This window comes from Danio rerio, chromosome 5, assembly GCF_049306965.1.
Source record: "Danio rerio strain Tuebingen ecotype United States chromosome 5, GRCz12tu, whole genome shotgun sequence".
Classification (NCBI taxonomy): Eukaryota; Metazoa; Chordata; class Actinopteri; order Cypriniformes; family Danionidae; genus Danio; species Danio rerio.
Window position 1 is genome coordinate 2,980,001 of NC_133180.1, and position 15,000 is coordinate 2,995,000.

Consider the following 15,000-nt stretch of genomic DNA (forward strand, 5'->3'; position numbering starts at 1 on the left):
AGAACGCTGCTGATGTCCGCCTCGAATGGCAGATGACCGCCCGCATGTTCAGTCATCTGGACCCCGTTCACCCACTGCATGATGGGAAACAAAAACACAGAAGCATGCGTCAGTCCTGACTGTGACTACGCAGATGAATCTAAGACAACATGACACTCACAAGATCGTACACAAATAGCCCAGTCAGCCTGTGACAAAAGAGATAACAATGTACAGTTGAAGGCAACATGATCAGCCTTTGTGTGAAATTTTAATCAAGTGATGTTTAACAGAGAGATGTTTTTATTTCTCAACACATTTTTCTTAGATTGCAATTTAGGCAAGGCAAGTTTATTTATATAGCAGATGTCATACACAATGGTGATTCAAAGTGCTTTACATAAACAGGAATAAAATAAACATAAAACATAAGAATATAAATGATTAAAGACTGATTACAATATGTTAAAACAGGGTTTAAAGGAATGAAAAAGACGACAAAATAAAATGTAACTTTAGTTGTTTGATCTGTAACACTGCAGAAGTACACTCACCGGCCACTTTATTAGGTACACCTTACTAGTACCGGGTTGGCCCCCTTTTGCCTTCAAAACTGTCTTAATCCTTCATGGCGTAGATTCAACAAGCTACTGGAAATATTCCTCAGAGATTTTGCTCCATATTGTCATGATAGCATCACACAGTTGCTGCAGATTTGTCGGCTGCACATCCATGATGCCAATCTCCCGTTCCACCACATCCCAAAGCTGCTCTATTGGATTGAGCTCTGGTGACTGTGGAGGCCATTTGAGTACAGTGAACTCATCGTCATGTTCAAGAAACCAGTCTGAGATGATAGAGCTTTATGAAATTGGTGTGTTATCCTGCTGGAAGTAGCCATCAGAAGATGGAGACACTGTGCTCATAAAGGGATGGACATGGTCAGCAGCAATACTCAGGTAGGCTGTGGCGTTGACACAAGCTCAACTGGTACTAATAAACCCAAAGTGTGCCAAGAAAATCTCCCCCACACCATTACACCTCCACCACCAGCCTGAACTGCTGATACAAGGCAGGATGGATCCATGCTTTCATGTTGTTGACACCAAATTGTGAGCCGACCATCCAAATGTGTCAGCAGAAATGGAGACTCATCAGAGCAGCAACGTTTCTCCAATCTTCTATTGTCCAGTTTTGGTGAGCCTGTGTGAATTGTAGCCTCAGTTTCCTGTTCTTAGCTGACAGGAGCGGCACCCGGTGTGCTCTTCTGCTGCTGTAGCCCATCCGCCTCAAGGTTGGACGTGTTGTGTGTTCAGAGATGCTCTTCTGCAGAGCTCGGTTGTGGCGAGTGCTTATTTGAGTTACTGTTGCCTTTCTATCAGCTGGAACCAGTCTGGCCATTCTCCTCTGACCTCGTCAACAAGGCAATTGCGCCCACAGAACTGCTGCTCACTGGATATTTACTCTTTGTCAGACCATTCTCTGTAAACCCTAGAGATGGTTGTGCGTGAGAATCCCAGTAGATCAGCAGTTTCTGAAATACTCAGAGCAGCCTGTCTGGCACCAACAACCATGCCACGTTCAAAGTCACTTAAATCCCCTTTCTTCCCCATTCTGATGCTCGCTTTGAACTGCAGCAGATCGCCTTGATCATGTCTACATGCCGAAATGCACTGAGTTGCTGCCATGTGATTGGCTGATTAGAAATGTGCATTAATGAGCAGTTGGACAGGTGTACCTAATAAAGTGTCCGGTGCGTGTACACTAATACTAAATGATAACTAAAAACATTATCAGCAAGATATTGTAAAACTGCACATTTCTAGTCATTTCTAGTCTAGGTATTGGGTAGGATTAGGGATGTAGAATAAGACCATACACTATAGGTGCTAATAAACAGTTAATATCTTAATAATAGGCAGGTAACAAGGCAGTGGTAAATGGTGTGACTTGCAACTGAAAATTAAGTGTTACCTATCATTGAGTATCATCTGCATAATAGTGAAAACTGATCATAATAACATCTTCCAGGGGCAGCATGTATATTGTGAATAGCAAAGGGCCTAAAACTGATCCTTGAGGCACTCCTTACTTGACTCTCCTATACTATATGTATATCTCCTATATGTTTCTGCTATACATATGCGCTGCTATAGCTCTGCTTGCGTGTGTAGATTATAATAGTTTTGGATTTTTCATTAGTTTCTATTTCTTTTTGACTTTTTGTTTTTAAATTCAGTTAGTTTTAATTAGTTGTAGAGGCAGATTTCCTAGTTTTTATTAGTTTTTTTAAATGTCTTAGTTTTAGTTTAGTTTTTATTAGTTTCACTATTAGTTTCATTTTTTTTTTCTAAATGAGGATATTTGTTAGGTGCAAGATTCAAAATCAACAGGATAAATATTGTATAATAAAAACTCAGCCATATGTTTTTCGAAACATGTATTCAGAGGACACATGAACACTATCATCATATATAATAAGTGTGTGTGTTATGTGTGTATTATCAGATTCCTAGAGCTGGATTGGAGAGGTGTTATCCACATCATGTGCATTATGAGTTTGTAGAAGTTATACGTTAAAAATACCCTTAAATATACATTTTTAGTACTGCTTTAGTGAACTCGAACAAGTATATTAAAATCCATAAATTTCCCTGAGTTGTATTTTTTTCAAAGTGTGCTTTAACTGCTTTAAAAATAAGTAAAATCTTTGTAGAATGGAAATATATGTAGTGTATATCATCTATTTAAAAAATGTGGGCAATACATTATTATAGATACATTTTATTTAACAAATATTATATTAATATTATTTTTTAATTCAACTATGGGGTGCGGTTATAAGGGGCCTACAAGACATTGTGCACAGGGGCCTCTGAATTATTAATCCTGGCCTGGTGATGGGAAATTCAGATTTCTAATGCGGATGTGAGGACTAAGCATTATGTAGTCAGCAATAGTAATTTCAGTCAGTTAAAACATCGCCATCATCTGAAAAATGTCTTACAGTAAAGTTTTACTAACTGTAAACCCAACTGAATGATGATTCACTTATTTTAATTCCATTACGATTGTCTGTTATGAAATAAACTTACGTTTTTCTCCAGATCCTCTCATTTAAGCCCTCGGTTTACCCGCGCTGCAGTTGTTCCAAGTTCAGTTCAGTCACACAGCGGGCTGTACTGTTTTGTGTTTTGGTTCACTGAATCACGCATGCGCAGTATTATCAGTTCACCGCAACGTTGCTGTTCTAATAACTGAATGAGAGTATATATTGGATTTTTTAGAGTCAGAGGGGGGTATCATGCTGTGTTCACACCAGACTCGGAACGCGCGGATAAATCGTGATATTCGTGCGTAAATAGCCGCGTAAACATTTGAGTTTACTCACTTCATTCGCACGTCAAATCCGCTTCATTCGCGAGTCAAATTTACTTCAGAACAGACACGGATTTGCGTGATGGGCAGGGCTTCTGTCTTCCCGGTGACTGTAGCTTCGTTGCTAAATGGCTAACATGGATTTTGTGAAGAAAATAACAGTGTTTATGTGCTTTATGAAGACTGAAAAACAGCGTCGATACGTTTAGGACCGTGTCTGAGTCCACTACATGCTTTCAGAGGTTCATCCAGCTCTGTGAGCTCATAAACTCCTCCAGAAACTGAACCTGGATGACGGAGGCTTTCAGCGGTGCTTCTGACTGAGCAACAGTCCAGTTTGATGACTTGTTGTCGGTGTCGCCTGGAGGATTTCCCCCGGGACACCATCAACTGGTTCTACGTCACAATCACGCCCACACAAGAGCAAGCTTCTGATTGGTTAACGCGGCGCGAATGTCCGCTGAATTTCAGATTTTCGAATTCATGAGATTCGTGCGAAATGCTCGTTAAGCGCGGCAAACGCGCAAAACGCTCAATTCGCCTTGCGCGTATCGCGCTATTCGCACCGCGCCATTCGCGTCATTCCCGCCGCGCCCTTCACGCGTATCGCACCGCAGGATGTCTATCCGCGCGTTTGCATTGACTTAACATGTAAATTACTCGTGCTTGATGCGCGTGCCGCGTCTGGTGTGAACGCAGCATCAGGCTTCTTATAAAGTATGTAGTTGGTGGATGAGTGCTTACTGGAGACGCGAATCGTTTCAAATGATTCAGTTTGATTTGGTGAACTAGTTCAACCGGTTCACTTAGAAGATCCGGTTAAAAAGATTTGTTCGTGATCGCGATACAGAAATAAACCCTATTATTGGGCACAAATGTGTTAAAGTAATAGTTTTAAGTGTCTGTATTTAATGCCGTGCTGCTGTCATGTTCACTCGTTGTTTTTGTCGCGGGACCAACAGCGAGGATGACTGGAGGAGAGCCGGCTTGATCTGGCCAATGGCAGCAGGAGACTGAGGTGCGAAAGGGTCAAACACAAACACCTGCAGCGCGGATTGTATTTACTTTTAAAAGGCTTACAGTAAGATTATGTATTAAATACATTTACAAATACGAAAACGAAGAAAGTTTTTGCTATCATTTTAGTTAGATTCAGTTAGTTTTGTATCTACACAACACTGTTTCAGTTCGTTCTAGTTTTTGAAAAAAACTCTCGTTTTTATTCTTATTTCAGTTAATGACAATTATTTTACATTTTAGTTTTCAATTTTTTGTTAGTTTTTGTCAACTATAATAACCTTGGTGTGAATGTGTGCCAGTGGAGGAGATGCTGTTGCAGGAGCTAAAGTGTTGCTGCGCATGACACGTGTTGCGAATTGTGCAATTTTGTAGAACCACACGTGTTGCTTAGGCATACTTTGCTAAAATATTCATATAATATTCCTAATTAGTGCATTGCTTTTCTACTCAATTAGGCTAATTAAGTAATGACTAAAAAAGAACACACAAATGCTTGATCACGGCCCGGCCCAAAGACAGTGGCTAGAAATATCAGCCTGACCCGGCCCACAAGTCTGATCGGGTCAAGTCTGAGCTCGAGCAGAGAATCTAAACAAACTTAAACAGTTTGCACAATATTTTACTAGTTATTTTTGCAAGATACTAGTATTTACCTTTTTAAGGTTTGTTCTGTAGCCAATCGAATAAAATGTTTCTTAAGGGGGCCAAAAATATTGGCCTTAAAAAGTATTTAATTAACTTGAAAAACTGCTTAGGTTACAGCCAAACTAAAATTAATAGTGTTTTTCAAGACAAATATTATATTTTATACGTACTATAAAATGTCCTTTCTTTGTTAAACAGCATTTGGAAAATATTTGAAAAATTATACAAGTTTCACAGGAGGCCAAATTAATTAATGAATAATTTTGCAGTCAGCTTTATGTATGATGAAATGCATACTTACAAGCACAGAGTAATAGTGTGCACTTCCCACTCGGAGCACGATGCGTGTTCCCCGGTCCTGGATCCAGCGTGTGGGAACCAGCACTTCCTTCTCATACCAAACCCAGCCAACAAAATCCCTGATTTTGGCGTCTTGTGTGATGTCATTGTAGCTGGACGGCACCGGCATGTCAATCACTGGACCCGTCTGGAATAAAAACACAGACATGAACACACTTTATTCATTCATTTTTCTTCGGCTTAGTCCCTTATTTATCAAGGGTCGCCACAGCGGAATGTACCGCCAACTATTCCAGCATATGTTTTACACCAGGGATGTCAAACTTCAAATTCCTGGAGGGCCGCAGCTCTGCAGAGTTTAGTTCCAACCCTGCTCCAACACACTTATCAAACAAGCCTGAAGGGCTCAATTAGTTTCATCAGGTGTGTTTAATTAGGGTTGGAACTAAACTGTCCAAAGCTATGGCCCTCCAGGAATTGAGTTTGACATCCCTGTTTTACACAGTGGATGCCCTTTCAGCCACAATCCAGTACTAAGAAACATGGGACACACTCATTCACACACATTACGGCCAATTTAGTTAATCAATTCCCCTATAGCGCATGTGATTGGACTGTGGGGGAAACCGGAGCACCCAGAGGAAACCCACGCCAACACGGGGAGAACATGCAAACTCCACACAGAAACACCAACTGAATTAGCCGGTACTAGAACCAGCAACCTTCTTGCTGTGAGGCCTTCTTGCCTATATAAAAACACTTATAATGCAAAATATATCTCCACTATGTCCACTAGAGGGCGTGTATTCACAACAAACAAAGGCGTATTTTAATGACAAATTATTAAATATCACAAATATCAACAGTAGCACTCGCACACAATATGCAGCTGATTCAGTGGTTGCCTAGAGCCGTGGTTCACAAAATGGGGGTCGCATGACAACGACAGGGGGTCACTTAGTGATTTCCAAAAGTCAAACAAAATTGATTAAACAATTAGAATTACCATATTTTATCCATAACCCACAGAAGATAAAACAGTAGTTAGAAGTAACATAAAAAACAACAACGATCAGCCTTTCCATTTGTTTTTTCATTGAATTGGTGCGTTAGATTAACAGCACAGCAATAGCATCCGCTGGATTTTACAGCAGCAGGTTAAACTTTCTGACAGCTTTATGGCAATCAAATGCATTAAAAATAAATACAGGCCACAACTAAACAAGGAGGAGGTCTCCAAAATGAACCCGAAAATAGACTTGTACTGAAAATATCGTGCCCACCAGTCTCATTACGCCAGGTTAATATTAGATTAAGTTAATAAATAATGTAAGAAGTGAGTCTGCCTCGACTCAACTTCCACTCTAAATGGTGAATTGATGCTCATTTCCCAAAAGGGCTGACTTATGAGAGAAAAGAGAAGTCAACAGGGTCTTGTCTCAGCATTGTTTGAGGTGACTACATCTCGACCAAATGGTAACAATTATAGAATGGGGATGCATATGGTGCACAGAGAACCATCTCATCAATGGTGTTGAAACTCCATTAACATGGAGAGATAGGGAGAACAGCTGGGTCAACAGCCAAGGAGCAACTTCATTAACATCTAAAGGCAACATCAAAAACAGCATAAAGGTTTGAGTTTAGGAATGTTCAGGGTTCATTCTGTCTCCAGTGAACCCAAGGTACTGCCATGTATTTTGAGACTGCTATGCTGAATAAACATCTTCATTGAGATTTTCTTCATCATCATCATCATTTTTCTTACAATAACTATAAACATTAGATGGCTGTTAGACCGTTGCACTTTTTTTGTTGTCAATTTGTATCGGCCTATTGTTGTGTGCGCAACGTTTGGATATTTATAACCTCCTCAGAAGATAGTGGGGGGTTTGTGGCATCGTTATGTTGGGGGTCGCTGGCTGAATAGATTGGGAACCCCTGGCCTAGAGACATAAAAAGCACAGAGCACTTTTTTTTTAGTTGACAAAAAAAAAAAGCAGTGAAGTGCGCCTCTTGTTCTCAGAATAGAGGTGTGATCGGCTCCTAATAAAAACACAGCATATTAAGGGCTCTATTTTGACGGGCCATGCGCAGAGCGCAAAACGCAGGGCGCAAACGCTTTCAGGGCGTGTCAGGACGCGTTTTTGCTAATTTAAGGACGGGAAATCTGCCTTGCGCTTCGGCGCATGGTCTTAAAGGGTCGCGTTTATTTTCTTAATGAGTTACAGGTGTGTTTTGAGAAAAAACCAATCAGAGTCTCATCTCCCATTCCCTTTAAGAGCCAGCTGCGTCGCGCCAAGAGCGCATTCACTATTTACAGGACGCAAAGTAAGTCTAAGTGGAAAAACTGAGCATTTCACAAGCAAACAGTTCACAGTGTTTTAACAGAAAACTGTTAAACAGAGCATCTACTCCGTGAGAATGAGAGATAATGGATCACTTTCACTTTCGCTCTTGGATAGGGAAACCTTTACACACAGACATCAATTAGTCTATAAATAATTAATTGCGTTTGTTAAGCGTAAATATTCGTTTCAAAACTATTTCTAAATTCAGTTCTAATTTCCAGCAAACGAAAAAATGAAAAACAATAACAAAATGTGCTCAAAAACCTGAGTTATATCCTAAAACACATGCTGTGCCCCATATGGTCTAAAACCTGACAGGTGGACAAATCTAAGCTTGTTTTTAATAAAACAAATATAAATATGGATATAATAAATAATACTGCTAATAATAATAACATTATACAAAAGCAAATTGTTATGAATGAACTGAAAAAGCCTCCCGAGATGAAGAAGACATAAAAGCAGTGATTTTTCATATTTATGTAGGCTAGAAAATAATATGTTTTGTAATATTTTAATCCTTTATATTTATATCCTATATCTATTCTTATTATATCCTATATATATATCCTTAATATTTACATTTTTTCATATGTAAAGATATTTGCCTATTGCTCTCTTGTGTGTATTAAGCAGTGTGTAAGTGAGGCGTAACTCTGCGCTGGAGTTTAGACCGGGTTTGTTTTGGTCTAATGAAAAATCTATTATAGTTTCTCAAAATAGCAACGTGCCAGCGGTCCGCCTCAGAACGCCTTCCTTTTTAGACCAGAACGCCTATGGGCGCACAAATGAGCGCTAATGCATTTGCTATTTAAACAGCGTAGCGCAACGCCTCAAAACCACTCTTGCGCCAAGCTGAAACTACCAAAAGACTATTGCGCCGCGCCTTGCGCCACACTGCACCGGGTGTATGATAGGGCCCTAAAGCTTCGCTGCTGTAGTTGGCGGTTCATTCCGCTGTGGCGACCCCTGATAAATCAGAAACTAAGCCAAAGGAAAATGAATGAATGAATGCCATTTCCCTGTTTTCTAAAAAGCCACACCAGAAATAAAGGCTGTGTCATTAGCAAAAACACACACTCTGATCACTAGTTAAAATATTAGTTGCTGTTTTTCTCTGGATTTAAAGATCCTTCTTAACATTTGGGATAATGTAAGTACACAAGACAAAACCTACAGCATCGCTCTAGTGTTTTTTTGTTTTTTTTTGGAGATTTCATTGAAAAAATAATCTTACATATTGTGCCTTTAACATTTCATAGCGCAACAAGAGCAGATGCTTCTCTCCAAAAGAGGAACAGAAGCTATTTGTCAAGAAGCTAACATTATTTAATATACAAGGCCAGGTTTTAACTACTAGATTATGTTATTGTATGCATAAATGCAAATATACACTTGATTGATTTTAATATTTAGATTTTATAATGTTAAACGAATCAAAAAGTTAGTAATCTGCCTAATAAACACAATTAGAGATTCTTCTTTCTTCACAAGAAACGTTACTGAACACACATATTGCAATATTGCAAACCAGTTGATTGCATAAGAGAGAAAAAGATGTGTGCACACTACCTGATAAAAAAGTCTTGTCGCCTATCCAAGTTTTAAGAACAAGTAATAACTTGACTTCTAGTTGATCATTTGGTATCAGAAGTGGCTTATATAAAAGGCGAAGGCCTCTAGATTTTGCTTATTTGAGCACAATTAAATATGATCCTGTCTTGATTATTAATGATTTCATTAGGACAGTAAGCTCTGACTCTGCTCAGACTAAAGTCTCATCACTGAACAGAAATAATGTCCAGTATAGAATATAAAGTCCTGCTGCAGTGGAGACAGAATGAATATTGTGTGTGACTCCATCATGAGCTTGGAGGACTGCATCCATACATCTCTGACATGACTCAAATCACTGATTAATAAAGTCATCTGGAATGAAGGAGAAAGCCTTCCTGCAGGACTCCCCGAGCTCATCAAGACTCTTTGTGTTCATCTTCAACGCCTCCTCCTCCATCTTACCCCAGACATGCTCAATACTGTTCATGTCTGGAGACTGGGCTGGCCAATCCTGGAGCAGCTTTGCTTTCAGGAGCTTTGATGTGGAGGCTGAAGTATGAGCAGGAGCACTATCCTGCTGGAGAATTGTCCCTCTGCTGTGGTTTGTAATGTAATGGGCAGCACAAATGTCTTGATAGCTCAGGCTGTTGATGTTGATCATCCACTCTGCAGATCTCTCGCACGCCCCCATACTGAATGAACCCCAAACCATGATTTCTCCTTCACCAAACTTGACTGATTTCTGTGAGAATCTTGGCTCCATGCTGGTTCCAGTAGGTCTTCTGTAGTATTGGTGATGATTGGGATGCAGATCAACAGATGAATCATGGGAGAAATCCACCTTCTGACACTTTTCCAAATGATCAACTAGAAGTCGAGTTATTATTTGCTGCTCTGACAACTGGGATCCACAACAAGACTTTTGTCAGGTAGTGTACATCTCACAATAAATAATAATTTATATCCAGTTCTCACTTTAAGCTAGTAGCTTATTGCCTGCTTGTTAATTAAGATATTGGCTGTTTATTAATACTTATACAGCACATATTCTGGATGATCTTCTTTTATATTACTAATCCTACCCAATATCTAAACCCAACTATCACCTTAAAAACCATTACTAAGCAGCAAATTATGAGTTTATAGAGTTAAAAGTCATAGTTAATGGTTTGTTAATAGCGCAATTTGGAAAGTTTGACCATATAACTATATAAAATATTATGGTAAAACTTTAATTTAACAAATCACACTATTAACAACAGGCGTATTACCTGCTTATCCTTAAGATATTAACTATTTATAAAGTATGACCTTATTATAGACCTTTAATAACTATCAATGAGCTGCAAATTAGTAGTTAAACGTGCTAATGGTCTTAGTTAATGGTTTGTTAATAATGATATGAATAGTAAATGAAAATAAAGTGTTACCAATATTATAAATATAAGATAAACCTTTTTAAAATGATCATATTTGGAGCCTTTAAATGTGTAAATTCCAGCATACCATTAACTATTTTCATTTATAGTGGAAGTTCAAAGGTCTGAGGTTTATGTACACTTGAACACAACCAAAAATTAATTATTAAACAGTTTATGTAAGGAGACATTTTCTGTAAAGCTCTCTAAACTCCTCGAATATTATTTTAATGTATTTAGTTATTTAATATTTCACTTATTGTAATGTAATGTTGTTATTTATGTACGCATTTTGATCCTTATATTGCACCTGTTCTTTTTTTTTTTGTAATGTGAAGATGTACTGATAATGCAAAGTTGTTGTGTACATCACTATTATTAAAACACTCAAATTAAAAGTGTGTGGCGTCAGATGTGACGTCACCTCCTCCAAAGGTCTGCTGAACCACTGCTCCTCGAATCCGCGGTTCCGGTTGTCCGACAGATCGGCTCGGAAGCTCCACAGGCCGCTCACATCCTTCACTTCTCTGCTCGGGGAGTCTCTGGGAAACAGCATCCCGCCCTGCAGAGCCCGACACCGGCTGCAGATCGCCGCCAGCAGCGCACATTTCACCGCGAGCCTTGCTGCTGCTGAGCCCGTCATGATCTGCTCCGGTCAACCGCGTGGTCTGTTTACACTCCGAACACTGCACTTCCGCTTGGCGCGTGACGTCAGAGCGCGTCGTTTCACTTCCTCGTCACACGCGCAGACACTTCCATTCAGCAAAAGTTTTTTTCTTACTAATAAGGCAAAGGAAATGTATTTTAAACTATGACATAACATTTACCCTGTCAAAAACTTCTTAAAGAAAAACCTGGATCAGATTTTGACATAAATTGCTTCTTCTGTCAGAATAACAAAACCCTTCTTCACTTATTTTAGTCATGCAACTTTGTGTCCCAATTTTGGCAAGATGTTAATTTATTTATCTCAAATATTATTTTGCAGATTTTTTTCTGTGCATCCAAAATTAATTATTATTCTAATTATTTTAAATACAATTTCTAATGTCTGTGTATAATCTTATCCTTTTTAATGTAGAATTTAATAATAATAATAATAATAATAATAATAATAATAGGTATTTACATTTATATAGCACGTTTCTGGACACTCAATGCGCTTTACACATGGGGGAATCTCCTCATCCACCACCAGTGTGCAGCATCCACCTGAATGACCCGACGGCAGCCATTTTGCGCCAGAACGCACACCACACACCAGCTGATTGGTGGAGAGGAGACAGAGTGATGAAGCCAATTATGATATGGAGAGGGTTAGGAGGCCATGATGGACAGAGGCCAGTGGGCAGATATGGCAAGGATGTTGGGGTTAAACCCCTACTCTTGCTCAAAGGACTTCCTGGGATTTTTAACGACCACAGAGAGTCAGGACCTCGGTTTAAGGACGGCGCTCACTGAGCAGTATAGAGTCCCCGTCACTATACTGGGGCATTAGGACTCATACAGACTTCAGGTTGTGCGCCCCCTGCTGGCCTCACATCTTCCAACAGCAACCCTAGTTTTCCCATGTGGTCTCCCATCCAGCTACTGAGAGTGTGTATGGGTGTTTTCCATTACTGGGTTGCAGCTGGAAGGTTATGCTCTGTATAAAACATATGCTGGAATAGGATGGCTGACGTGAAACTGACGTTTCGACACAGTGTCAAGATCCCGAAACACTGCACCGAAGCATGATCTGAAACACCCAAGTCACGTGACTAAAGTGTTTCGAAACACTTGGTCACGTGACTAAAGTGATTCAAAGCATCGATCAGTTAAGAAGCGTTTCGAGACCTGGCAAATCTACATGTTACTGCCGGAGTCAGGTTATTTACCTGTCTCATATGGCCTAGTGCAGTGGTTCTCAAAGTGGGGGTCGCTTGGTGATTTCCAAAACTCAAATAAGTTTTATTAAACTATTTGAATGACCATATTTTACTCATAACCCACAGAGGTTAATAGTTGTGTTAAATAAACAACAGCATACAAATAAACAAAAACAAAATTATAATTATTATCTATTATAAACAAATAAAAATCAGTCATCAGCCTTTACTTTTTATATTATAAATTAATAAATGAATATAAAAATATATATATGGTTAATAGACTGTTGCATTTCTGTGTTGTCAATGTGCTCATGTTTATACATGCCTATAGTTGTGTCTACAAGGTTTGTATTTACAGTGTAACCACCTTGAAAAATGGGGGTCGCGAGTCACTGTCATTGTTATTTTGGGGGTCGTGGGCTGAAAAGTTAGGGATCCCCTGGCCTAATGGACTGTGCGTGTGCAAGCTGTAACTATTCATTCATTGTCTTTTGGGTTCGAATCCCGACTTGTACAAATACTCCCAAATTATGGTTTTATGTATTTTTATCATGTTTCTGTTTTATGGTGTAGCCTAACAAGATTACAGCTGCGCATACGCCATCAATATAGCATCATTTTTGTGACACTAAAACAATAATAAATATTTTTACAGCACTGTGGGTTTAGGGTTTGGGTAGACGTTAATGACCTATATAGCAAAATTTCTCTGGCCCAGTTCTGGCCCACACAATCAGGTTTTGCTTTGCCCACATGCCGCAGTGAATTACGGTACATGACTGGACCAAATCTGGCTTCCAGACAAGGGCCAAACACAGACCATATCTGGGCCAAGTCTCAGCCAAGTTAATAACTCATAACTGGGCCTGAACTGGGCCGGTAAGGTTGGTGTGTCACGATTGCAATACAATTAATAAACCTATGAAGCGTTGCGCTTTAGGCACACTATGGGCCTTGTTTGTTCTCAGTGACCTGATTGGTAGAATTGATTTATTTAATCAAAAATTATTTTTATGTATTTTAAATGTGGGTCAAGACTGGCCAAACTCACGTGGCCCACAATCAATTTTTAAAATCTGGGCCAAATACTACGTTTTTCATCTGGCCCAAATCTTGTGTGCCGCATTATAGACGGTGCCACCTCTGCCAAACCCAGGCCATGGTTGGCCTACATGCTGTATGCCAGTGCCGGATGAATGCCTGATGTCCCAGCTTTATGCCAAATCTGGGCCAGAATTCTTTGCTACTAGGGGAAATACATTAAATGGGAAATTTAATGAATAATATAACTAATTCTTGATACATTCTGGCTACAACTATGTCTGATCTAGCAACAACCCTGTTTTAAGACCAAAACAAGACATATTTATTTACAAAGTGTTTATTCAGATGTCAGACCAATGTTGAAACAAAACGAAACAAGAACAAAGCATTTCCAACTTGTATTAAAGCATTTCAGAATAGCTGTATCAGCCTGGATTCGAACCCACTATCCCCACATGGAAGTCAGAAACCTTAACTGCTCCACTAAATCTCTTGAATATATACCGCTACAAAGTGGGGTTTTAATGCTAAAATGTTCTTGCTAAAGCTGTTTCGGTGCAATACATAAAAATGACCACTAGGTGTCACCGTAGAGTCGGGTTTCGTTTTGAAACTTTAACACATTTGCTTCGATTGTTTCAGTGTTTCACGAAGCCTCGCTTTGCCCACCACTATGGAATAGTTGGTGGTTAATTTCGCTGTGGCGACCCAAGATGAAAAAGGGACTAAGCCGATGGAAAGTGAATGAATGATAATATTGATAAGTATGTATACTCTGGCATATGTTTTGTATTTTGTTGTTTATTATTGTAGAATTCTGTATTTTCTTTTCTTTTGTTAATAAAAATACACTTTATTCTTTTTCTTTTTATATTGCAGCTTAACACGAGTACAACCTCTTTGATATCGCTAAATCCTATGTTGGTAAATTCTGTTTTTCAATGTGTCATCCATTCATTCATTTTCTTTTTGGCTTAGTCCTTTTTTTAATCAGGGGTCGCCACAGCGGAATGAACCGCCAACTTATCCAGCATACGTTTTACGCAGTGGATGTTCTTCCAGCTGCAACCCATCACTGGGAAACACCCATACACTCTCATTGACACACATACACTATGGACAATTTTAGCCTGCCCGATTGTCCTATAGCGCATGTGCTTGGACTTGTGGGGGAAACTGGAGCACCCACGCGAACACGAGGAGAACATGCAAACTCCACACAGAAATGCCAACTGACCCAGTCGAGGCTCGAACCAGTGACATTCTTGCTGTGAGGCGACAGCACTACCTACTGCCCCACCGCTTTGCCCTCAATGTATTATATTGTATAATAATAATAGTTTTAATAATAATAATAATAATAATAATAATAATAATAATAACAAAGCTATTTATGCCCTTTTCCAGAAAGAAATGATCACTGTGTCTTATGTCCAG

The 15,000-nt window shown here is 39.3% G+C and overlaps 1 protein-coding gene across 2 annotated transcripts in view; it reads right to left on the reverse strand.

Moving 5' to 3' along the window:
• Positions 1-11,348, reverse strand: part of gusb (glucuronidase, beta) — a 273,136-nt gene extending 261,788 nt beyond the window's left edge. For both annotated transcript variants that reach the window (XR_012406620.1, XM_009301129.4), the window contains exons 1-3: positions 11,073-11,348; positions 5,324-5,509; positions 1-74 (exon numbers count right to left, since the gene is read on the reverse strand). The exon at positions 1-74 is cut by the window's left edge and continues 108 nt beyond it. Coding sequence is in view for 1 of the 2 variants with exons in the window: in XM_009301129.4 (XP_009299404.1) it covers positions 1-74; positions 5,324-5,509; positions 11,073-11,291 (479 nt within the window). In the remaining variant the exon portion in view is untranslated. The remainder of the gene's footprint in view (positions 75-5,323; positions 5,510-11,072) is intronic.
• Between the last annotated feature and the right edge of the window lie 3,652 nt (positions 11,349-15,000).